We start from the raw sequence: 27,453 nt of genomic DNA on the forward strand, positions 1-27,453 counted from the left end.
TGTTATATTTTAACTAGTCGAGTCATATCAAATGAAAAAACAAAACAAAATGCATATATTCATATTTTCTCTTATGTGCCTTACCTCTAATTTCGTTCAAATATGCCATTTTAATACTTAAAACATTTATATCAAATCAAAAATAAACCTCTTTGAAGTAAAAAGAAAAATATTTGCAATCACAACATACATTTTAATTATTTTTTTTTTCTGAATGGGGGAAGCGCAATTTTCATTATGTTCTAATGTAAAGCGTGCAAGGTTTTCTTTTTGTTGATAATGCAATGCACATTTCAGTCCAATTGTGCTTTTCTTAAGGGGGGGGGGGGTGATAACGGGATTTGCATTTAGTTAATATTGTTGTTAGTAACATTATTTACTTCTTTTCTTTCTCTGTGGAAGATAGAGATTTTCATTTTTTTTACTTTGCAAGGTGTATTTTAGTTTAAAGCCCGCACGGCAAGGCCAGTGGTAAAAATTCAAAAGAATTCCGGAGCTGATAGAAATTCCCCTCTTTTCTAAAGCTAAAAATAAATAACTAAATAAAAAAGAAACAAACTTTTTTTAACTAAAATGCGTCCCACCCTTTACTTTCAGCTCCTATCGTGATGCCATGAAGCAATAAAAATAAATGACACCTGTTCCTTAAAGTCGCCTGCCTCTAATAAAAAAGCGTTAAAGATAGAAGAGCACTACAATTTGGACAAAAAAAGAGGCTCCTCCCCATAGGAAAAAAAATGACTAAAATGTGCCTTACTGTTAGAATAAAGTGTAAATCTCAGTCCCCTTACACAGAAAACGAAAAAGTAAATGAATTTACTCATTACAATTAGAACAAAATGTAGTAAATACCCGCTCTCCCCCCCCCCCACACACAAAAAAAACAACAGCAGAATTTCATCAAAATACGCATTGCGATAAGAGTAAAATGAAAACCTCGCACTCTTTACTCAAAAATGACGCTCGCCAACAGAAGACAAATAATCAAATTAAAGCGTTTTTACATTTAGGAAAAAAATACAAATCCTCCCCCACAGCAAAAAAAAAAAAAAAAAAAAATCCCACTCCCCCTAGAGGTTAATGTTAAGTTTCTTTTAATTGTTGAAAATCTAACGAACAAATTATTCAAGTAAAAAAAATATCGCTGAATGACGGTGTCAGTTATTGTGGATGTCTACGATGAATCTTATATTATGAATCACGCATATGCGATTATATTCCTCATTTCACATACGGTTTCGAAATGTTTCACTTCCAATTAGTTCCCGAATCATTTTATTTTTTGTATTCTTGCTTTAAGTGACGTTTTTATCGGCCAGTAAGTCTTTTGTCGTGCTTTTCTTTGAGTTTCTTGTTTCTATAAATGAAATGGAAATGGCCAAGAAACTCGCACCCATCATATCATGACTGCTGATTTTCTGGAAGAGGTAATGCAAGCCATATCCATAAAAAATAAATGATGATTAGGATGCGGTGGTAAAGATAAAGATTCTATGGCGGATATTCACCAGTACACTTATTATAAATATTATTTATTGCGTATGACGTTTTGTATTTTTATTTCTTATCAATCTTAAATGATGAGAATTAGTAATCTGAAATTTTGTATTTGTATAAAGTTTTACTTTTTAAGTTCATCTATGTTGATGTTTTTCCTGAAAAAACGTAATTTTTCAGGAAAAACATCATTTAGGAAATTCTCCTCTTTTTCTTTTTTTAAAAGTAAAACGTGCATAAGTTAAGCCTTGAATGAACGTAAAAGATTTGTGACTTGGGGGACGAAACTTTATCCTCTTAATAAATATTAAAACAACGAATTAGCTTATTCTCGCCGTCATGGCAATCTGAAAAGTCAGAGCAACATCAACTTAGGTCAAGTGAGGCCAATTGTTTTGTACCCATGTTACGGTTCCACGTTATGATAATTTCGTATCTCGCCAATTGGCTTGGGCTCATGTTACAGTTCCACGTTATGATAATTTCGAAATTCCTTCGTCCATTTTATGATATTTTTGTTCTTAAAATTAGAATAAAAAAAGAACCACATCGAATTTTCGAAAAATCGCTTCGAGGTGCACACCCCCATGCTACAAACTAGCTTTGTGCCAAATTTCATGAAAATCGGCCGAACGGTATAGGCGCTATGCGCGTCACAGAAATCCAGACATCCTACAGACATCCAGACATCCTCCGGACAGAAAGACTTTCAGTTTTATTACTAGTAAAGAAGATAAAGAAGATGAGACACGGCTAATAAATTTTGGAATGAGTATACGTCAAAAAGGTGTTATTTATGCACGTATTTCTTGTTGATAAGTTTAAATATTTTTTTCCTTCCACAAATCGAAAATTTTATGTTCTAAAAAAAAATAAAAAAACTTCTGGGAAATAAAAATCCCCCCCCCCCAAACTTTGATGGCGCAACTTGCGCCATAATCCTTCTTTATTGGCACCCCTGGGGTCGAGCGACAGACACACATTTTCCCCACCTCAATACCCTACTTTCGAATTGTTAATTTTTTAATATTTATTTAATTATTTTATCTATTTTTGACTTTTTTTTGTACTAAGCAATATTTTTACGATACATTAACCTTAACTCATTAAACCACCTTTCATGTCTTTATTTGTTTTATTTTACTTTAACGGGAGAGTAGACTAAAAATGAAAACAAAATATCGTCTGTAATCAAAACGCAATTTATTATTAAAAAAAGAAAAGATAAAACATCGTGATATGAAAGTGAAATATGCTTTTTAATTTTTAATTTATCGTCTGCTAATATGTCTTAAGATTGTGTAGGTCAATTATTGCTATCCGGTGATCCATCAATACCTTTTTTGTGAAGTAAAGTGCTTTCTAATTTTTTGTACTTAACAATGTAGTATCCGCGCTGGATCTAGTGTAATAAACGAAATCTTAAGATCATGCAGAAATGCGGATTCGCAACTCCAACAAACTATAGGGATCGCTGCAGCCATTGTCTAATGGCGGATGAAAAAGGTAAAACAAACGCACGCCGTAACGTATAAATTGCTTCTTAGTAAATGACAGAAATTTTTATTTGTATGTATGATTTTTTTTTGTTCTTCAGTCTTTTAAAAATATTTTTTAAAGTCTTTTGGTTATTCTGATCCATGTAGAAATATATGAGAAACCAAAAAGTATTACGAAAGTAAGAAATTAATGCAAAGCGTACAGTAAGTTGTTCTGAAACAGCCATTTTTACGATGTTGAATTCGATATTCATAAATTTTTGGTTCACTTCGAACAACATTTTCATTTTGTACTGTTGTTTTCCATACATTGGTACTTTTATTATGTCCAGTTTCGTGACATATTTCCGGCATTTGATTACATTTTTGTCACATAGTGCACATACGTGACCGTAAGACTGTCAAGAGTAATATTTAATGCACTATGACTATATGATTGAATATCAAAAGAGGAAGATGATATTTCATTGTTTTGTTTAGCTGGCGCAAATTGTTTTATTTGTGTAATTGAGTTATTTCTTCGAATCGGGTTTATTTTAATTACTTATTGTTTGTTCATATGTTTCTATTTCTCAACTAAGTGATAAAATTCTGTCATGCTATGCTGTGTAAATCATCTAAAAAATGTTCTCAGATATGTGTAGTGGCAGTTCTCTCTGCTTTAAATCATCATGCATTTAATCCATTCGTCATGGAAATGATTTAACTGATAAGCGAAATCTTGTCAGATACATTATTCTTTCACACAATACTAAAACAATAAACCAACAAATTTTTGGCGAAACTCTTCCACCGATGGCAACTTTTGCTTAACAATGAAGTAAACTTAGCGCAATATTTTAGAAATAAAAATTCCAAGCTTTTATTTTTATTGTTAAAATTCTAAACGTTCTTTTTGGATTTTTCAATTTGTTCTGTGATAAATATTTTCAAGAATATTTACTTGCATACTGTCCATTTCAATTAGATGCTGTAGTAAAGGTTATTTAAATCAATTATTTGGATTTAGGTCAAGGAAAAAGCAGTAATTTTTCAGCATGGCTCTAGTTTCCAGCCAATGTTATTGAGTCCACTTTGAAATGAAAAATTAATATTTATTCAAATCCACTCAGAGCAAGATGAATTAAATGTGTACTCACAGTTTTTTAGCAGATATTTTTGATGTTACGCTGTTGCGGCTGACGATTCCAAGTGATGAATCACGCAAATAAAAAAATTACACATAACAAACTGCTTGTTTTGCCCAAAATGGTACACGTGGAACGCAATGTTTTACCTTTTTCGGCAATTTTATGAATCACCGCAAGGTAGCGTATTCGAGCTCTGGAGTTGCGAATTGATACAATTTTAGATTTTCTTTTTGTTACAAAATTACTAAGTAAAAGTAAGTAATTTAAAACGTATTAATATATTTTTCAACGAAAAAATGAGTAAAACAGTAAAATTATGGTTGAAAAATGGTTTCTTAAATTTTTAGATTACAAATATTTTGTGTAATAGCGCCACCTAGAGACAACATGTTTTGTGTAAGTGCTAACAGGCCCCATGGAACATATCTCCTATTTCAATTACTATTATATGTTATTTTGAAAAGCTGTGTACGCATTTTAGTTAAAGAAAAATGGTCATTTTACATCGGGGGGGGGGGGGGGGTCAATCTTTTTTATTCAAGGAACTTCCTTTAAATTTTTAGCACGGGCATCACTGTGCGGATACTGCTAGTGTTTTATAAAATATCAAGAAAAACATTAAAGTATTGCAATTTAGCTTACGCAAATTATTATGCTTTGGAATGTGAATGCATGTCCTTGTGCGTATATGTACAATGGCTCCCAAAAGTGTTCGTACACCTACGACTTAGACTTTTAATGAAATAGGTCCCTATCCATTGGTTAGAATTAATATTTCGGAATAGATATTCAATTACAAGATCTATGATCAATTTTCAACAAAATTATATTAAAATTTTAATAAAATATTAAAACTTAATTTTTTTTAAATCAAAAACCAAAAAAGTGACGGAAATTTTATCTTACTATCTACTTATCTTCACTCTAAAAAATGTCTATATATTGTTGAATAATCTAACTTTTTATTAAGTTATTATTTAGTAGAATATCATACAGTATCAACAACAGCTTTTAAACGTCTGGGAATATATTTCAGTGTTTTTTCTTTCTTCTTTTGGTTAATTTCTGAGTAAATGTTCAACCACCCTTTGAACCTTAATGTTTCTAGCTATCTTTTCGTTCAAAAACCGTATTTTCGTAATCTAACCTAAAGTTACCTTTAAAAATGTTACATTAATTTCAAATCTCTGGAGATTGAGTGGATATTTTCTAAACTTTTTAGGACAACTTTCGAGGTACTAGACGTAAACGTTTAAAACTGTGTGCTTCTTATCGCTATCTTGATAAAAAAATAAAGTTGTTTCCGATAGCCAAATTTTTGGCAAAGAGTTTAAAATTGTTTATTAAAATATTTAAATAAACAGCATATGCTTTGCCTTCAATCTGCGAGTTTAACCGAACCATTGCTTCAGTCACTTGTCTGGGCAGTGCTAATTCTGTATTTGCTACCAGTTTGTTTGGCACTCTTGGCTTCCTTAAGAGGTTTCCCACCTCCAACCCAGCCACTTCCTATGCCGGGCTGATGAGTGCTAATAAGCATGAAACTGCAGTCCTCGGCTGGAATGTCTGAGTTAACGGTGAATTTCATGTTAGTCCTCGGCTGGAGTTGACTGAGCTGGCGGTGTATTTCATGTATTTCTGCCTTAGCCCTGGCTATAGGGCGGTAACTTACTGAAATTACCATGCCTTGCCTTCAATCTTCGAGTTGAAACGAACCATTGCTTCGGTCACTTGTCTGGGCAGTGTTAATTCTTGTATTAGCTACCAGTTTGTTTGGCACTTTTGGCTTCCTTAAGAAGTTTTCCACCTCCAGCTCAGTCTCTTCCTATGCCGGGCTGATGAGTGCTAATAAGCACGAAACTGCGGTCCCTCCTCTGGAATGACTGAGTTCGTGGTGAATTTCATGTACTCAAATGTGTATTTTTCATAAATTTTTCAACTGTAAATCCGATCACGCTTTGTTAACTTTGCCAGTTGACCTTTTTTTACCTTGCTTCGGTACGATTCTTTTCTTTAAAGCATTTTATCAAGCACTTTACTACAAAATAGAATAAATTAACTAGTTTAAAGACATTTCAAACCAATTCACCATTACTACAAGAAAAAAATTTAAATTTCGAATGGCGTTTGTTGTTTTTTACAAGTATCGGCCATTTTAAAGTAATAAGCAAAATATTAGGGAATAAATAAAAAAAAATTAAAGCCAAGTGACTTTTAAGGGTCAACACAATGCAAAAATAATAAAAAAAAAACGATATATGATAGTTAAAATCATGAATTTATTCGAAAATATTTGAGTGTACGATAACTTTTGTGGCGTATTTTTTTTTTCTGTCTCTTCGTTTTGGCCCTTTTCAAAAAAAAAAAAAAAAAAAAAAAGATCCGTCAATATTTTGAAAAAACTACTGGATTTTGTTTAGAATGACATAGGAATGATGTGAAAAAATATTGGACTTCATATTCGAATTCAGTTTCACGTTATTTTGGTTTTACTAAAAAATTTCATAGTGTACGAACACTTTTGAGAGTCACTGTATGTTTTTTAAGGTGCATAACTTTTGTCGTTTATAAATATGTGATACACTGCAAGAATATTCTGAAACGACACAGATAATTCCCAGGTAACGGCTAACCAGGTCACTTAACTTGTTCAGAGGTTTCACGGGTTTCCTCCAGTTTCCAGTGAAAAATAAGTATTTTTGTGAAAAGTTTCCAGCATTGCAACAGTTTCATGAATGCGGGATTCTTGTTTTGGTGGTGTTTTGCCAACAGTTATGATATGTTCTCTATTAATTGCCTGATTTCCAAACGAGAGCGAAATGCAGTCTCTGGATGCTGCAGCTTTGTGAGAATTGAGGTAAATAGGCGGTTCGGCATTTGCATGTAAATCTGCCTTAGCTTCGGCTCCGGCATATACGTTCATGAACTTTGCTAAGTTTTAAAGGAAAGTTCCTGATTCATCACAGAAAAGTGACAGCATATTAATGGGAAGGATTCCGAATTCTTCTGAAAGACTCCGGGTTAATTTCGGGAAAGTTACTGACTCTTCTGTTCTGTAAAAAAACTTCTGTTTAATACAGATATTTTACTAACAGAAATTAGGCACAAAAGTTGCTTACTAGTTTTCATTCCTGAAATTTTTTTGCAGTGTAGATTTTGTTAAATTTCATGGCATGTGTTCCTTTCAAGTGAAGAATTTCACCGGTTTGAAATAGTGCAGCGGAAGCCTCTCTTCCAAGGCTCATAACTACCCCCCCCCCCCCCCTTAAAAAAAAAATCTTTTCATCACTGCCCAAGATTGATTCCGTGGAGCATGTTGAGACACCTCGATCTAGAAAAGGAAAATATTGCATTTGATTTTATTTCCCTTCTCGGTGCTGTAAAAAAATAACAGACTTTTACATTTGCCTCAAAATATGAAATAAAGTGAAGTGTCAATTTTTGAAAATGTAGGTGTACCTTTCCATATTTTTTCATGGATTTGCAATGTAACATAGTGGCAATGCTTCCAGTGTTCAAATGTGATTAAAGCTGCTCAATAAAAGATTATTTTTAAATACACGATTTAAAAGAAACAGAAAAATAACATTCCAAAGATTAAATATATTTAAAAAAATAACCCCTTTTTTAATAACAAAACAGAAAAATGGATTGGTTAAAGCAAAAACCATTCAGATTCACCATTAAAATGTTTCTAGTGATTACATATTTATTATTTATGTAATGATTTTTTTCCCTAAAATTCTTCTCTCAACAAAATCTGAAATCTATCTTGTATTAATCTGTTTTTTGCAATTATGGAATATTTTCGTTCCGAGTTCCAAACATTCTTATCGATGTCTTGCAGCTTTAAAGATCCTCCGTATCTTTGAGAATAAAAGATCTGTAAACAAAGTAACTTAATAACCTTATTAAGACTCATGTTCGTTTGGTAGACCAAGTCTTCCTTTTACAGCAACTTCTATGGATGGTTACAGTGTGAAATTACTGTACGGTTCTACGGATTAGATGTCGGAATGGTAGGTGGTTATATTTTTGCTACATGAGGTAGTGAGAAGCAAAGGGATGTAAGTGGACATTATCAAGTTTTGGCTAAAACGCTTTTATAGTTCCGGTCTTAGGTAGACTTTCATTGATATTGTTTTCTAAATCATGCTGTATAGAAGCGCGCACCAGGGCTACTAGTACTATCTCTTGCTCCAAGACAGGGAGTAGTTTCACCTACCATTTGTACCGGATATTTCCAGATTTTGAATTTTGACACTTGCATCCCTTTGCTCTCACTGCATCTCATGTTATTATGTTTCTAAAATTATTTCGCACATAGGTTTCTCGCATGATTTTCTACATTATTTATATAAAAAATTTAACAACCTAGGTTTCAGATTTTCGCATTTCCTTATATCAGACTGCCAATTAAGAGTGCGTAAAAATCATACGTTTTATCAACAGTTCTTTACAGATTTTTCTGTAAATGAATTGAATTCATTCTATTATAATACGTGGGTGAAAATGCTAGGAATTAGCGCTTTGATAATTTAATACGCAGCAATTTTTGTCAATCTAAATCATTTATTTGATGTTTGTAGCAAAACTTTAGCCTTCATTGGCACTCAAATAAATTTGTGCCGTTGACATACTTCAGATTTGAATAAAGAATATTGTCATTTGGATACAAGATTTTAAGTAAACCAAAAAAAAAAAAAAAAAAAGCATTGTCTTGCTAACATTATTTTTCAGTTAATTCTTCGAACTGCTGAAGACGTAATTTCTAAAATTTTAAGGAATTAAGTCTAAAAGCTATCAAACATGTTTTCAGTATTGTAATTTAGTTTTGTTTTCTGCATATAATCCTGCACCTATATATCATTATGAAAAAAAATTTACAATAGCAAATTTTACCTCTAGATAAATGTAAAAAAAAAAAAAAAAAACTTAGATATATCAATTTTAGTCTGAAGCCGCTTGTTCGAATGAAAAAATGCTAAAAGAGTGTTTCGACTAAAATACTTTCATATATACGAGGTAAACACTGGAATAATGTTGAGCGTGCCACCGAGAGAGCATGTAAACATTTTTTTTCGCTGATTTTCAATGTCCTTTCTTTCTAAGTTTGAAATTTTATTCGTATCCGAAAGAAACTCTTCAGTTCTCCATATCTTATTTCTCAGCGCTATTTAAAACTATGCTAGTGGTAATAAGATCTCTTTTGTCAAAACCGGTTTTGAAGTTGGTTAATTGTTTTTCAACAAAACGTTCTTATTCTTACTTATGCTTAAATTTTTCTCTGCATGTCACATCGCAAAAGGGTGTTGTTGATCGGCGCAACATGTGAAGAGCAACACATCCAACCCCGAAAATTGAAAATGTTCCTATAAATGCTCCTAACAGCTGGAAGTGGTCACTTATGACAGTTTATACGTCGGCTGATTCTAAAGAAATTGACTTTGATCACATTCGAGAATAACAAATTCAAGAAAACGAGTAGCTGTTGAGAATCGAGGAAGTGTTACATGAAGAATAAAGTTTATTCTGTGGTTTGTGGACAGTGCGTGGGTTTTTTTTAGCTCTGCAAATTTTGTGAAACAACAGTTTTCTAACTGTACCAATAGAGCTTGCGACGAAGAAATGGATGGTTAAATGAATAAGAGAAGTGTGCAAAATATAAGTAGATAGGAGTAATGAAATTTGATGTAATCGTTATTCATGCATATAGATTCATATTTGTGCTTCATTTTAGTGGAAATTATTTTAGAAGCTATAGTTCAAGAACAACGTTAATTACTAAAACTGAATCATTTCTCTAATAAAACAATGTGAAGTGACCTTACAATGAATTTTGAGAATACTGCCGATTTGTAAAGCTCGAGCAAGATGAGGGTGCAATACTTAGGTAAGCATGAAGAAAAATCATTCAGAGTTTTTGTTAAAAAACCGTGCTAATACACATGTTGTGATTGCTTTTGACAGTGAAGTTACCAATTAGTGTTTTGAATAGATTAATTAATGACAATAATAATGTTTTATGTTTGAATTGATTGTGATTTTTTTCTAAAAAAATATAAGTTCGATTCAATTGATGGAAAAAGTTTCGCAAAAGAAAATGACGTTCCATCATTATTAGGGTGACAAAACATGTGCACTGTGCTTTATAAAAGACCTTTTAGAATGCAGGGTATAAACTAATTACAAAACATATCATGCTAAAGTGCTGCTTACACTAATATTTAAACTTATTTATACCTAAAAACAATAATAATAATTTAAATATTAATATTGTATGATAATTTAAATATGAAATTTTAGTTTATACTTTTGTTCATGAACATCAAAGAGATATAAAGAGTTTATTCATAAGTTATTTTAGTTGAAACTACTCGATTTGTTAAGAAAACTGTGAAGTAATTACAAAAAAAAAAAAAAAAAAAAAATCGAATTTTTACAAAAACCAAAATGAATTTACACGAGGATTTAGAGAATGTGACTAAAAACGTGTAGCTACACTTAAAAAGTAGGAAGACTTTTTTCCCCCCAAAACATAATTTTAAAAGCAGCTATGAAAGTTGACATTCCAAAGTTAATAAGCAACATTAGTTTAATATGATGACTGCATTTTATGATAATGTCATAGCATCGTGGCGTAACATTTTTATTAATAACAATTGATTTAACCGAATTTCTTTTAGAATTAAATAACATCATTTATTAGTGAAAATGATAATCAGATGCAGTTTTTAATAGGCACTTAACGTTTTAATGTCGGGTGATCATTTTGATCAGAGAAACTTATTTCAGAGCACAAAGAATTCCTTCTTCCTACAGTAAATCCAGTTACATATTTAATAAAACTTAAATGGAAACATTTAAAAAAAATCTCATGCTTTTCTTGAAAGGAACACTCTTGTAAAAGGTAGCATTCGATTTCACCAATTAGAAACAAAGTTTTTTGTTTCTTTAAAAACATGATTTAATTTGTATCTGTTAAAAAATGAAAACAATGAGTTCAGTCGGTATTTACATTTAAAAGTGTATATAGATATTGATAATGAGGGTAGAATTTTTTTAATTTTTAAAGTTTAAAATTTCTAGAACTCTTTTCCACACTTTGATTTTTAAAAGTAATTATTATTACGGATGATTGTAAGTTCCTCACAAGCAAAACAACGCATGTAATTTTTGTTCAAGACATTGTTATTTTTTTGCTCTAGTCTAAAAAATGTTTTATCACCTTTAACAGGGGCGGCAAATAGGGGGGTCAAGAGGGGGCAATCACACCCCCAAATTGTTTGAGAGGAATGATAAAAAAATGAGCAAATTCAATTTACGCAAATCACTAATCAATGCTTATGAAGAAGTAATCTTGCTGGTTCTCCGTAATGGTTACTGAAACTCGACACAATTCCAGACATGAGCAAGTGTTGTTTTTTGAATGAAATATTAGAAATTCATCAAGCCCCTTTACTGGCTGTTTCAGAACATAAAAAAAAAAAAAAAAAAATGAAGAATCACGGTTAATTTTAACCAAAGATGTAATTTCCTCATATAGGCTAAATATTTCATTCTTGTGTGCTCCGTAACGATAGTTATGAGATCGATGCTTAGGAGAGGCCGTGCAGTGGTGTAGCTGCATGATTTTCACAAGAAAATGCCGTTCATTGTTACGGTCATATTTTAAGTGTGTTTAATTATTTAGTGTTCATCACTTTCTTCCGCTAGAAACACATTTCAACTACTCAATGCATAGTATGCTTTCATAGATACTTCTTAAAAATACATACTATTTTTGAAAAAAATATTTTACATCAACAAATATCTTCTTATTCACTTTAACTACGCAATCCCGAAATGACACAAGAGGGTCTTCAAGAGACAACCCCCCCCCCCCCACAAGATGGTCTTTTAAACTATAAAATCACTTCACGATAATTTCAAAACGGAGATTTTAGAAAACGACTCTTTCAAAAGTTAAAAAGCTAATGTCCTTTAAAATATCTTTGTTTGAATTTTTATTCGCTTTGTTTGTATTGAGGAGCGATTTTTGAACAACGCTTTCTTCAACCAGCTAACCTTAATTTTTAGACTGTTCAAGCTTTTTTAGTTCAAGCTGCAATTGAGACTATTAATAAATTTCGCTTAGATATATATTTAAACCAAGCGTGGATCTTTTCAAAAAAATTCTTACTCCAAGACTATTTTAAAGAAGTGCAAAGAATATTCAAATGAATTTAAAAGAGGTGACCAAAATGCACATGACTATGTAAAGTCAAACATTGATTTAACATACTGTAAAAAGGAATAGATTCAGTTTCTGATGAAATTAACACAAGATTTGAGGATAAATATTTTCCTGTATTGTTATCTCTGTTATATTTCTGTACTGTTGGCTCTATATTATCTGGATTAGATATTGAAAACAATGAATAAAGTATTTCAATTTTGAGTAAAATTTATAGCATGAGGAAAGAAGAATTGTTTAGAGACTGGACTATTCAATGGTGAAAAATAAAGAACATCACAATTTTTAAAGTTACCTGGATGATTTTGAAGCGCAAGATGTGAAAGGTGTGTTTTCATACGTAACTTTGTTATTTCAGTTATTTTTCAACTATTCCAATCAGTTCAGCTAGTAGAGAAAATTCATTTTCGTGTCTCAAGAGGTTAGAGAATTATTTTCGAAGCTCAATGCGGGAAAAAAAAACTTACTGAAAAAAGAGCATGACTGGGCATTGTTGGATTAGGAACAAGATTTCCAGTTAGTCTGTATTTTAAGAATCAAGCTTTAAAATTTTATTAAAAGATGAAAACTGTAGTATCAAGATACTCGGCATCATAACATTGTATTATAAAATGAATTACAAATTTTAACATAAAATTTTAAATTGTTTTTGAACACTAATTTTATTAATTCTAAACCCATTTCATGATTATTTGCTGTTAGCCAATATGTGTTTTGTTCCATACTGAGATATAATTCATATTTAAGAAACTCGACCCCCCAAATGAAATACTGAAATGCCGCCCCTGACCTTTAATAAAATAAAACTTTATTTTTTTACTAAATTTACTCTACTTTAGTAATATTGTTCTATCGTTGAACATTGAAAAGCAGCACTGTTATTGATTACTGTAATTCTGTACCATAGGCACTGGTATATGGAAGATATTTTTGCTGGAAATATTTGCAGTCATTGACATGACGAACCTTCCGTTGTCATCTGGGCGAGTAAATTTAATAAGGAGGATTAGATTTGAAAGAGTCCAGTTGATTTTCGACGGCATTTGACGTAATACTGTACGGGTTGTATACAATCGCTTGTTAACACCATCTTTAGATTCAATCAATCGACAAGAACGTTTTGGAAAGAAAAACATTGAGTAATTGAAAACTTCTTTAAAAACATTACGAAAGATAGAAGTCCGTTAAAACCAAAAAAGATAGCAATTAATAATTATGTAAAGCTGAGTTAAATATTTTAAAATACGTATTTTCTGATTATTTGAATTAGTCCGAAGTCATCCGATTTACCAAAGAACCTCCATTAGTTCAAAAAAGAAAATTTGCATTTTTACAACTTAAATTCAATTTATGTTTTCCGCAATCACGAACGCGTGTGTGTAGGCGTGTCTATGTGGGCGTGTGTGTGTAGAAGTGTGTAGATCCCAAAAGTGTGTGTGTAAGCTTGTGTGTGCGTGTAACCATGTGTGTGTGTAATCATGTGTGGTTGTGTGTGCGCATGTGTGTGCAAGTGTGTGTGTCTGCATGTAGTCGCGCGCGCGCGCGCGTGTGTGTGTAGGCATGTGCATGTGTGTAGGCATTTGTGTGTGCACGCGCGCGTGGGTGGGCAGGGGCTTGCACAGGGGGGGGGGGGGGAGGGACACCTGTTGGCCCGGACCCGAGGCTGAAGGGGGCCATTTATTTTTAAGACTAGGGGTGAAATATTGGGGTAAATAATATGGGGGGGGGGGGGCTCGGAAAAGTCATTTGTGGCGGGCCCCAAATTTCTGTACACACCCATAGGCATGTGTGTATGTGGGGCATAGACGCCACCGCCTAAGAGTGGTCCCGTTCACGGAGGCCAGTGGATAGCGGAGTTCGCTGAGTTAAATTTTACGCTTAAAAAAAAGCAGCCTTGATTGAACGCAAACGATTTGTAACCATGAGTTACGAAAACTTGTCCTCGTAATAAAAAAATAAAACAACGAGCTAAACTTATTCTTGTTGTCATGATTAACTGAAAAATCATAGAAGCATCAACTTTAGTCAAGTAAGGATTATGAGGAATTCGCGATTTCTGAACAAAGAAGAAGAATAAACACAAATTTCACACACACACACAGAGAGAGAGAGAGAGAGAGAGAACGTGGAGGTGCACAAACCTTCATTGTATACTTGTAAACGTGCGTTTGCAGTAATTTTCCAAAGTTCCAATTTAACTAATCCTATTTTTTTTTTTTTTTTTTGTAGTATTCACTGATACCAATGTCTGAGTATGGATACCCTAGGGTGGTATGATTATATATATCATTATGCTTATAAACATGCTGACACAAAATTTCTTAGGCTAATACAAAACTGAGAAAATGTTTTCCTTTTGATTTATGAATTTCATTTCTTAAGTGATTCAAAGTTGCTTCGTTTACCCACAATTCTTCAAAAGGTTTCTATAAGGACGCAATTCAACTGCCCATCTTTTGGTATCTAAACTCCTACACATTTTTTTCAGTGTGCTTGCATCCCTAGCTGTGTATCCATGGCGATGCGTATTCCAAGACCGTTTTTTTAATTTTTAAACTGCAATATTCAATAATGGCTACTTCATTTCCATAATTACAACGACTCCATTTTCCAGTTGCCTGCCATAAATTTTATGAGACAACTAACGGATTACTCAAAAAACTAAAGAGTAAATGATATGAAAAAAATAGTTTAAACGATGTCTATGGTTTATATAAACAAATTAAATCCAGAAATTGAAATATTTAATACGTTTTTGTTGCTAAAAGACAAAATATAAATATTGATTTAATATGAATTATCGTTATAAATTTTAGGATTCGAACCAGAACATTTAATACAATAAAAATAGGGGTCGGACCCAAACTTGCAAAAAAAAAAAAAAAAAAAAGAAGTTTAAATCAGTTGCGAATTGTTTACTACCCTCCCAATAAGAACAGGTAAAACGTCCCACCCCATTGTGCGTCGGGTTTCGGAATGGAGGGTATCTAAAAATTGCTATTTGGGTATTTTTTCGGAATTTTTAGAGTGCATTTCAAGTGGGAAAAAAAAATGTCCTACTGAATTTAAAAGCATTAAATTAAAGGTGTTTACCCCTTAAGAGGGATGACACAACCCACCAAGTTTAACCCAGTTGCAAATTGTTATTACCCTCCAAATAAGAACAGGTAAAAAGTTCCACCCCATTGTGCGTCGGATTTCGGAATGGGGGGGGGGGGCATCTAAAAATTGCTGTTTTGATATTTTTTTGGAATGTTTAGAGTGCATTTCAAGTGGGAAAAAATGTCCTACTAAATTTAAAAGCATTAAATTAAAGGTGTTTACCTCCCAAGAGGGATGACACAACCCGCTAATGCTACAGAGCCCCGCTCTCACCGTAAAACGAAGCTGTACCCTCGAATCCTCCCTACTTACATTTTGAGGGGAAACATTATTTCATGCAAAGTTAAAGTTAGAAATCAAGTGTGTCCCTCCTCCAAGAGCGATGGCGCTCCTCTTCCCAAAGCTACAGCACCCCCCCCCCCCCCAAATAAAATTATACCCGAATCCACCTCCTAATTTTTTCTATTTCAAGTAGAAATATAATTTCATGCAAATTTAAAATGCATTAAATTAGGAATGTCCATCCCACAAGAACAGTAGCTCAGCACCCAAAACGAAATAATACACTTAAAGTTTACACTTTCCCCCTCTCTGGTGAAACATTTGATTAAATGTTCAGAAAAATTACGCTGAACTGTTTTTTCCCCTAATACTATAATACTTTTTTGCAGAATGAAAAATCAAAATTTTTAATTTACGTTATATATACATGCATGCCTCAAATACGTCGTCAGATTGAGATAAACTCTCCGTCAGAACTGGAGTTTTCAAATGATTTCTCTCTTAAACTTGTAACAAAAAGTCTTCGTCATCAAGATCTTTTTATGATCCAGATCCTCGGCAAAATCGTTATTGTTGAAGCTATGTCGAACACAGTTTGTGCATATAGTTGAGCAGTTCAGTCCACTTTCAGACTTTTCAAACATTCACTAAATCCAATGAACCCCTCAGAGCAAGAATAAAATATGAGGCACAGAAAGTCTTCTAGAGCAGAAGGCAGAAGGCTTGGCTGTTGCAAATAGGACGCGGATGATATTCTTTGGTGCTTTCTCCTTCTTCATACCGATCAAAAATGACAGTAGTTTTCTTATACTTACAAGTAACATATATACACTGCATTGCTGGCATATTTCCTTGAAGCTTGCAGATCATTACCGAGGTATTTTCCACCTATAACATATATGACATCAGCTGTTTTTTTTGTGACGGTGGATGGATCTTTTGCTTCAGGAAATAACACGATTCAGGATTTCTTTCCTCATGAAACATATTCAAATACTGATGGAGGATCAGCGCATAACTCAGTATTGGAAGTTTTTAGAATTTGGTATTCCATCCTTACTATACATACCATTCGATGTATCAGAAGGTTTGTGTTTACACATCCTTACAGATGGAATACATCCTACTCTCGTAACAGAAGCTAGAGACTTAACTGCATATTTCCTTTACAAAGAAATGCCACTACATGTTTTGCCTTCAATATCCTTTTATGTTACTGCCTCAGCGTTAAAGGCCTCATCAAAACTCATTTTATTATTAGCGAGCAATACCACTACCAACTTGAGTCAATACCCGTAGAGAGGAAAAAAACTCCTGGTGACTTTAGAAACGGATTGTGATCTCCAAACTGAGAGACAAAAACGTGTACATATTTAGCATTCTACTGTTGTATTGCTCATTGCTCTCATCTAGACTTGTTCTACTCGTTGAATCACTACAGGTTCTGGACCCCCAAAATTTGTCACTGTGTTAAATCGTTGGTTAGCCTGATGTAACACCTTTATCAAATTTTTTTATCGCAAAATGTACTCAAAAGTTTCAGACAGTTGCAAGTATGTATGCGAATCATAATTCACATAACCCACTGCGAAAAAGAGAGGCAGCTTGGTGTTTGCAAAAGAGAACCCCTACCGACTTAGAGGGTGCAGAATCGCAGCATTGTTCGTCTCAATATAAGAGATTTCGGTTTATCCCCCCTTACGGTGATGGCAAAAGATTGTAAAAAAGTTGAAGTATATTAATTAAGAAGAAGGAGTGAAACTTTAGTCAATTTTGACTTTTTTTTTGGGCTGCACTGGAATTTAGTTTTAGATATCCCTAGTTTTAGATTATTGAGCTCGCTTAAATCATTTTAGGATAAGCCTTCTGACATTACTTTATTATTGTGTGGCATTTTGTACTTCGGAAATGTTAAAAATCAGTGCATGTTTTTCGTGAGCTTCACTGCAGTCATTGATTTTCGAATGCAAATTACAGCCTCCACACTCCACACCCTCCGCTAAAAAGCGATGGCGCACCCTTCAAATGTTACGGAGTACTGTTCCATAATAAAAGCCGTCAAAAAAGAAAGAAATACTCCTGGAAAAAAACTGCCTTAAAAATTCTAATGACGCAATCTGCGCCATGGAACCCCAGCCCCCCTCCGCCTGTGCATCCCTGTTAATTAGCCTTTTTGAGTTTTTGTTTCACAATTGTAGAGTGGTTTCTGCGATTTTTGAGAAAATTTTTTCAAGAAATTATTTTTCTTAAAAAAAGAGGATTATTCCCCCTCCCCTCTTTCCCCAAACCCGACTCACAAAATGCTGGGACGTTTTACCCCTTCTTGCTGGTAGGGTAAGAAGTAATTTGGAACAGGTTTAAACTTTTTTTTTTTGGATGTTTAGGTTTGGCCATGTTTTGGCCTAATTTTACTGTACTTGAATTAGATTGAAGATATGTAAACGGGCATTCGAAATTCATCTCAAAAACACTTCTTTATTTTCAGTGATTGCTTCGTTCTGTAAAAGAAGCCGAGTTCTGGCTTGTTATTCCATTCACTGATATCATTATGAATTCTGAAAATTCCGAAAGTAATGAAGAGGCAAAAGGACAAACATCAAATGAGTGTATGACAATGAATTCTCTATCAAGTCATGAAATGAAAAACGTTTCCTCTGATCATGTAGTTATGAAAAATAAGGTAAGTGCAAATTGATTTTCATTATAATTTAAATTGGTGCTCTTTAGAAAATAGATATGTTAATAAAATGGGAGAAATTGATAATTTCACGTAAGGGGTTAAAAATAATCTAATTCCTGACGAAATAAGAATGTTTTTCAAAATGTAAGGTGTAAGGCCTTCATTTCTCCAAGATCCCTTATCCGACCAAAGCTTAATGACCATTAGACCACCGAGGAAGTGCACCGTTTCAAATAGAAACATAATTTTCCTAACCAGGCCTCTTCGTGTAATAAAAAAAATTCCAACGAAGTTTCCTTCCGAAAATTTCTGCAGAAATTAAGACCTTATGTCTTTATATCGGCCAGAAAAAAAAACAATTTATAAGAAAAGAAAAGGTGCACTATGCTCTTTCGGTTGCTACCTGTCAATTTTTTTTCTTGATACACAATTTATGTGGTTTCCTCTTTAGAATCACAGCATAAAATTTATATATATGGTTTTTACGGAAATGATCCCTTGGAAAAGGGTTTTAGTAGCAAATGCTTTCGTTTGCTATCAGTCACTTTTTATTTCAATGCATTTTTAGAGGCAGAAAAGAAAAACAAATTGTTATTTTATTCCAATTTAATTTTTTGATGAATTTCTCATTGAAAATGCATTTTTACAGGATGAACGAACGGTTACAATCAAGATATACAAGGATTGGAAAATAAGAATCTACAAGCCACTGATCTCCCTCAAATTGGCTCTTTTCATCTATTATGGAGGTAAATATTCTTCTTCTTTGTTTTCAATTTGAAATCGTTGTTGCATTTCTGAATAAGAAAATTTTTGTGTTTTATTATTTGTCAAATGCCAGGCCATTGAGAATCAGGTGAGTAGGCAGCGAACTCTTCAATACTTCCCTACAATCCTTATATATTATTTCTGTAGCCTGTTTTTGGTTTCTACGCCAAATTTCCCTCAATTCTTGATCAATTTCTTTGATTTACGGCTTATTTTATAGCTTATGGTGCTGGCTACTGACGAAAAATAGACCCAAGGTCTGAAAATTGTTTCTTTTAGCCGAAAAACCTGTTTTAAAGAACCAGAATAAGGTTTTCGGTCAAACTTATAACTTTAATTTGCGCTATGACCGACAGAGCTGAGTAGCTTGATCGGCAGAGCGTTCTCTTCGTAACCAGGAGATTACGTGTTCGGGTCCACGTTCGAACAATCTGCAACAAAAAAATTAGAGAAACATCGCGCATTACATGAACACTGAATTAAATGGATAACAACTATGAGGGAATAGAATAAATGAGAAGGAAATGCTTCTTGCTGATTTGAAAACATTCAGTGATTTTGTGCTAAATTAGTTCGAAATTGCACGTGTTTTTTTTTTTTTTTTGAAGCTTTGGCTCTGGAAAGAAAATTAAAGCATAATGTAAGCGAAAATATAAGTAACAGGTTTAAGATTTCAGACTACAATAGAATTGTTTTTTGTTCAGAAAAAAAATAATAAATCGTATATTGAAATATATATTCTTCTAATGAGTTTTTGACTCTTTGTACAAATAAATAAAATACTACCTCAATTTGAAGGGTAAAATATATATTTTTTCTTCTTTTTGCTAAAAAACAAATAGCTTATCACATTTTTACTACATTCGAAAGCATAGTTCAATTTATTTTGTATTTTAACCGTGCTGTTAAATGGTGAACACGTGCTGCCATCTAAGTTATAACGGTTTAAGCAGCCTGCGATAACAAATTGTAAAAATTTTCAAAAATAAAAACATTTTTCTTCAATATCTTACCTTATATATTAATCCCCTCTCATTTTAAAACTTATCAGGCTGGCCAATGACGAAAAAAAGACTTACGGTCGAAAATTCAAGTTTTCGAAATCGCCTCTTGCTGTTTCAAAACCTTGATGCTGCCTGTAGTTCTTATGCATTTTTTAAAGGAAAGTTCTAATGCAGTTTTCCATTTTTTACGTCGCTTTCGGCAAAAAAAAAAAAAAAAAAAGCCTGTGTGTGTGTGTTTATATTTTAATAAAGCTTAACAGCACTGGACTTAGTTGTTCGGTTTAATTGATAAGTTTTTTTCGGTAGAGCGTTCGGCTATAAACTAACTGAACTTTGGGCAAGCTCGGGCTCTCCGACATAATAGCAAATTTAGATTAATATTACGCATTACATGTACTCATAACATACAACAGATAACACATGTAGTAAAATAAATGCAATGGAAATGCTACTTGGTGTTTCCACTCCTTTAGCATAAAAAAAAGTATCAAATTTACCTCAAGGGAATATTTTTGTGCAGAAAAACATTTTCATTGTATGCTGAAATGTAGATTTTTCTAAAAGCATTGTTCGACCTTTTGTACAAATGAAAAAATACTACCCCAAATTGAAACTATGAGTTTCACCCAGTGAACCTTTAATTTTTTATTCGAATACGATATAAAACATTAAAATTTATTATTAACTTCATTAGTAAGAAATGTGATCTTACTCATTCCTTAATCAGATTCCATGCTTTACGAATAATTTTAAATCGTATCATGCTGGCTAATGACAAAACATAGACGCATGAATCGTATTTTCTTTTCGGCAAAAAGCTTTTTTTGCTGTTTTTTACTACGCATTTCTTCAATGAATAGTATTCGAAAAGGAAGTCGCAATTGCTAGCTTTGTTGGAGTGTCGTGCTGTAAAAAGAATGGCGCCAGTTCGAATCCGCGCCAATAAATATTTCTTTAATGTTTCTTTTTTTCCCGTCAGATGCTCACTTGAGCAGGACTGTATTTGCCACAACCTGTTTTTTCACATGTACAATTACTGCTTTTTCACTGTCACTCAGCCACACTTTTAATGATATTTATGTTTGCATTGAAAATACGTACAACCAAAAGGTGAGCGATGATCAAATTATCACAACGTTATATTTAACGAGGTTTTGTTACTGATTACTTCAAATTACATGCCTTCTCTTGTGCGCTTACTTTTTCCCGTTCACTTTTTTCGGCTATTCTTCATTATGTTCTTTCTTTGAAATTTCTAAAGAGCGAAATGACTTATGAAACGATTCGAAGCACAGTGCGGAGTTCCGCACGGGTCGACTAGTACAGTCCTATTTCTTAAGTGCAAAGTACACGTCTATAAATAGGGAAAATCCATCCTGGCAGCATCAGAATTCTGTGATTAGGCTCTGCGTAGCCTTCACAATGCTACCAGGTTGTCCCATTTATATATCAGCAGAATCCACGAACTGTCCACATAGTCTGGGAGCAAATGGTTTTCCGTGCGCATTTTGTGACACAATTATGGGAGTTAGTGTTTCTGAAAGGTATTGGCACGAGGAAAACGAATTTGGATGTTGGCACCCCCGAAAATGGTGCAGGGAGGCAGAGGGGGCGGTTATAAGTGCGCTGGGGGGCAAGTGGCATTTTCGTTCAATTTTTGTGATAAAAATTATGGGAGTTAGTTTTTCTGAAAGGTACTGGGGCGAGAAAAACAAATTTGGATGCTGCTACCCCTGAAAATGCTGCAGGGGGCAGAAGGGGGAAAAATTATAAGTTTGCTGGGGGGCAAGTGGTTTTCCATTCAATTTTTGTGATACAATTATGGGAGTTAGTTTTTCAGAAAGTTAGGTGTCCGTGGAAAACGAATTTGCACGTTGCCAACCCCGAAAATGGTGCAGGGGGGCAAGGGGGCAGTGATAAAAGCGCTGGGGGGGGGGAGTGCTGTTCCGTTCAATTTGTGTGATACAATTATGGCAGTTAGTTTTTCTGAAAATTATTGGTACAAGAAAACCGAATTTGGATGTTGCCGACCCCGAAAAAGGTGCAGGGGGAGGGGCGGTTATAACTGCGTTGGGGGGCAAGTGGGTTTCCATTCAATTTTTGTCATATAATTATGAGAGTTAGTTTTTCAGAAAGGTATTGGCACGATTGAAACGAATTTGGATGTTGCTACCCCCAAAAATGCTGCAGGGAGGCAGGGGAGGTTATAACTGCAAACATAAAACACTTATATGTTCAATATTTCTCGGTTTACAAGAAACTTTCTAAGCGTAAAATGCTTAAATTCACCAATAACATTGTTATAACGCATAAACATCAGAATTAAATTAAATTTTTTGCTAATAAATAACTTCATTTAGTCATTAATTTTTTTTATAATATTTCAGTTTTGAAATATATTTTGTGTTCAATTCAAGGTGAACTGTAGACAAAAATCCCCCTTGCCCTCTCCGACGATTAAATTTATGTTCTTTAAAAAATACAGTCGAACCTCGTTATCACGACACCTTTGGGACTGTCAACAAAGTGTCGTCATAGCCGGAGCGACGTCATAACCGGAATATTTAAAAATTCATAATTATACATTTGTTAACATTAAAATTAGATTTAATGAAGAAAATAGTAGTATGTATATATACATTTTAAATTAGATTTAACTAATGTAAATTTGAATTATTGGTAGATATAAAAAAAATATTTATTTCTTAAAGAAATCTTCACTTATTATTATTATTTTTTGTGTAACTAAAAACTTTTCTAACTAAATAACTTTTCTATAGCATTTTTAACACTCCTCTTTTCCACGAAAGTATCAGCAAGAAAGAAACTAATTCAAGACTCTCCACCTGCTTTGAATTCCTTTCTATTGTCCCTCTTGTCAAAGTATGAAACCTGTACCTTTCAGAACTTATCTACTTGCCCCCCCCCCCTCCCCATTCTTGAGGTGTCATGCCTGGTCAAATCTCTTGCAGAGTCCGAAGTTCCTACAACAAACATTTCCTGATGTTTTCATTATTTTACAGAAAAGTTAACAATTGCAAAGAAATATTTGATCCAGTCGGCGCTGTTCGAAGTGTCGTCGTAACCGGAGGTGCACCAAAAAGACTGTCGTAAAATCCGGAGCTACTTAACGTTAAAATTATGTGGCATAGGTTCGGGACTTTGAAAAAGTGACGTGACATCCGGAGTGTCGTGAAATCCGGGTGTCGCGATAACGAGGTTTGACTGTATATCGTAACTGGTGTCCGATTACTGAAGTTTGACAAGTATTCTAGCTTCTAGATTTAATATTTCATGAAGCCGTCAGTTTCATTTACAGTTATGGCAATACTAATTAACAGACCTCGTTGGAATTTTTTTATGTACTATGTTCCCCGAATTATATTAGAAGACGCCTGAACTGATTAGGAAAATTCATTTTCTGTTTGAAACGGTATACTTCTCCCGGTTATTTAATGGTCTTCAAGTCAGGGTATGAGGGATTTTGGAAAAATTGAGGGAACTCTTCAACTTTCATACTCGCGCTTTGTTGTTTGTAAATTCATAGCGTCTCACTTGGTGAAACGATTTTTATGTTTTTTTTTTTCGTTTAAATGATTGGAGTGATCTAACTTAGGTCCCAAACCTTTGCTGAACCATATTTTTTCTTTAGAGAAAAGTTATGGACAAAAAAACAATAAACTTCATTTAATTTCAATATTAAATTATTAGTAGGCCTTTATAGATGTAATCAAATTAATTGGTAGCCAGTTTCTTAAAAAAGGCAAGAAGAGTCAGTGAAAATTAAAGAAAAAAAAACCTGGAGTCGGAGTCGGCATGTTTTCGAACGACTTCGACTCCTTTACTCCAAAATCAGTTCGATTCCAATTCTTCGACTCTGACTCTGACTCTACAGCCCTGGTTACACACAGACAAACAACAACAACAAAAAAAAAAGATAAAATCATTCAGTAAAGTAATTTAACTCAATGAGACAAAATGTATAGATTGGTCAAAAAGTAAATTTACCAAAGTGATATACTTAAAAAGTATTACATTTTCTTACAATTAAATGTTTTTTTCTTATAACTTGATTCCTTCATATTGTAACAAGTTAATATAAGGGGCATTCTCATAAAACAGTCATTTTGAGTTTATTAAGTTTAGAAAATCTAAAGTGAATGGAATTAGATGAAACTGTTTTTCATAGACATAGATATATAAGCTTAGTGAAAAAAATATTGGTCCTGAAAGATAAAACATTTTTTAAATAGCATTATACTCTCACTTTAGCGTCAATCCCTCACTGGGAGGGAAAAATGTATGACATCATTTATGGACATACCCTTGCTGCAACAAATTTGTGATCCGGTGCGTTATTAACCTGATAGAGTTTCAAAATTGTTATTTTAAAATGTAATAAAATGACTCAAAATATTCTGCCAGACCAATTTTCAAAAACTATTTTTAAACGAATTTCTTACTCATTAAAGTTTTCGTGTTATTTTGCAGTTTATATCATATATTCCTTTTTCAGGTGGGTCAGTCATGGGTTCTTTTCTCATAGTCTTTTTGAAGCAAAGAGGAATGACTCTATCAGAAGTCTCAGTACTGTACATTATAACTCCATTTGTTCAAACTTGTGGACCAGTTGTAGCCGGAATTATAGCAGATAAAATAGGACGATCAAAACCTGTTCTTATTGGAAATATTCTCCTTGCAATATTAACTGTGGGAATCTTGATTACACTTCCACGATTAAATGGAGACTGCAATGATTCCCATTCCATCAAAATGAGCTGTTCAGAATCTTTTTACAGGCTGGAAACAACTTTTGCGAGAAGTTTCACTGCAAACAATTTACATCTAGATCTCTGCAATGCTCAGTGTTCGAAAAATGTGACTCAGAAGTGTACAGGAAGTAACTTAATATGTGAATTACTATCAAGTGCAAGTTACATGAACTTCTCTTTAGTGGCAAATGTCAATGCTTCTCAAAAGTCTGAAAGTGTCGGCTACCATTATTTAAACGCAGTTTTATTTAATAACATATCATACACTAGTTGCAATGATCATGATAAAATTAACTGTGAAATTAACTGCACTGTATTATCTTTTGAAGAGTGTTCCAACATTCGCAGTTACCGGACAAATCTTCTCGTGGTGTATTACATCAATCTCGTTATCTTTTATACATTTTTCTCTAACTGTTATAGATTCTTGGATGTCACTTCCATGACTTTAGTAAAAGAACATGGCTCACATTATGGAAGAGAACGATTTTTCGCTATTTTTGGTGTCTTAGTGTTTTCTTCTCTTGGTGGTTACATCGTAAAAGCAACAACAAGCGTTGGAGAAGAGAAGAATTATTATTCTGCGTTTTACTTATTTCTCACAATGCTTCTAGTCACATTAATGGCGGCTTGCAAACTTGAAGTGGTAATTAAAGCACCGGGAGAACAAATGTGGAAGAAAACACTTGGCATGGCCAAAAATCCTGATATCGTTTCATTTGCGATAGTTGTCTTCATTTTAGGTAGTTCTTGGGGATTTACAAAGATTTACATGTTTTGGTATTTAGAAGACTTGAAAGCTTCAAGCGTTTTAATGGGCTTGCTGCCAGCTGTGGCTGGTTTGTATGGACTGCCGTTTCTGTTGACCTCCAAATGGTGGGTGGAGAAGATTGGACCAACGAACATATTTCTTTTAGGACTCATTGGATATGTAATAAGTGCAATTGGGTACTCAGTTTTATATAACCCTTGGTTATCTTTACTGTTAGAAGCTACATGCATTTTAACTTATCACCTGTTATGGGTGGCAGTGATCCAGAATTCTCATGATATTGCCCCTGAAGGGATGACAGCTACAGTAATTGCAACAGCTGGAGGCATTCACTACAGTATAGGTAAGTTGAAAAACTTTTCAATTGCAAGGCTCCTTTTCGAAGAGTTTATTTAGGCAATATCGCTATTTTTCGTTAGATGCGTTATAGTATATGGAGTGGCCGTATAATGTAGTATGGTAGTGGCAATTTCCGTACCATATACGTGTGTTTTGTGAAAGCAGCTAACACTTAAAAACGTCTGTAACTTAGAACAGATTTTAAGTGACTCGAATAGTGTTGATACTTCGTGTGAGAGTTGGTTTATAACATTTTTTTTTTACAATTATTCGAAAATGCTGCACAAACAGAACATAATATTTGCTTTCCGTTGGGTCAGGTTTGATTATTATGGGCGTTCTAAATAGTCATTAGGCAAAGGAATTGTCGTCCTTTAAATGATCCGTTCCTCAGAGGAATATTCATTTTTTACTCGCTCATTTTTACTTTGAACTCGTTCATTTTCAAAAGTTTTTTTTGCAAAAGTTATTCACCTGCATTGAAAATATTTCGTTGTATCAGTAATATTCTTTTATGAAAAATCGATTAAAATTACCAAAAGTAAGAAAATATGCCAATGAAAATTTAATCGAAAAATATTTAATTTAGAATTCACAATTTACCGAATTCCAAACCATTCACAGATTAAATGAATGGTGGTTCATTTTTTTAGGATAGCGTACTGCATCGTTCACTTGAAGGAGTCTTTTTTTTAAAAACCTGTTCGTTCATTACCGATACACCATTTTAGAGTGGTTACTAACCAATTCAATTTTGCAATAACTGTTCTCCCGTGAAAGGTGCTTAACTGACGAGCGACCTTTGAGATGGCTCTGATTGCAAAAAGTTAGAAAATGTATACTTTTATGTAGTTTTAATACTTTTATTTACATTCAATATTTCAGGTAAAGTTTCTGGAAGTATGATTAGTGCATTCATAATGAACGCATACGGAGGCAGAAATGCTTTCAGAGTTGTAGCAGTCATATGTTTGGTTTCTTCTGTGTTTTATGGCTTATATCTGTATGTCAGGCGAAGATATCTACACAACAAGAGTTCCAAAGGCATCTAAGGTATTGAAAACTAAATAGTCATTCTGTAATTACCAGAATTATTTTGCATTTTTTGGGAAATGTATCACATTTTTTCTTTTAGGTTCCGTTAAAAAATTGTGAATTATGTTGCATAAAGATAGGTCTTGAATTCTATTCTAAATAATATGATTTCATAAAAAGATGAAAAACTTTTACTCTTTAAAACACATTTATCTAGCCACTTTAATTGGGTTTGAATTGTAGTTATTAAAATCATGCTTGATTTCTTTCAAATTAAGCTCTTTTTTTCACTCAATAAAGTTTCAAACATATTAGAGACATCTAGTTCCTATCAGTA

General features: G+C 33.4%; 1 protein-coding gene across 1 annotated transcript; it reads left to right on the forward strand.

Annotated features, from left to right (window-relative positions):
* The first annotated feature begins 18,360 nt into the window (after positions 1–18,360).
* Positions 18,361–27,133, forward strand: LOC129217804 (uncharacterized). Its single transcript, XM_054852148.1, has 4 exons — positions 18,361–18,426; positions 19,076–19,175; positions 24,715–26,085; positions 26,967–27,133. Exons 1-4 carry the CDS (start codon positions 18,361–18,363, stop codon positions 27,131–27,133), a joined length of 1,704 nt encoding a protein of 567 aa, XP_054708123.1.
* The last annotated feature ends 320 nt before the right edge of the window (positions 27,134–27,453 follow it).

The sequence above is a fragment of the Uloborus diversus genome, chromosome 1, assembly GCF_026930045.1.
Source record: "Uloborus diversus isolate 005 chromosome 1, Udiv.v.3.1, whole genome shotgun sequence".
Lineage (NCBI taxonomy): Eukaryota > Metazoa > Arthropoda > Arachnida > Araneae > Uloboridae > Uloborus > Uloborus diversus.

Coding starts and splice junctions, on each gene's coding strand:
- LOC129217804 (XM_054852148.1), top strand. CDS start 18,361: ATGAATTCTCTATCAAGTCATGAAATGAAAAACGTTTCCTCTGATCAT. Junction 18,427..19,075: donor ATGTAGTTATGAAAAATAAG/GTAAGTGCAAAT, acceptor GCATTTTTACAG/GATGAACGAACGGTTACAAT. Junction 26,086..26,966: donor AGGCATTCACTACAGTATAG/GTAAGTTGAAAA, acceptor TCAATATTTCAG/GTAAAGTTTCTGGAAGTATG.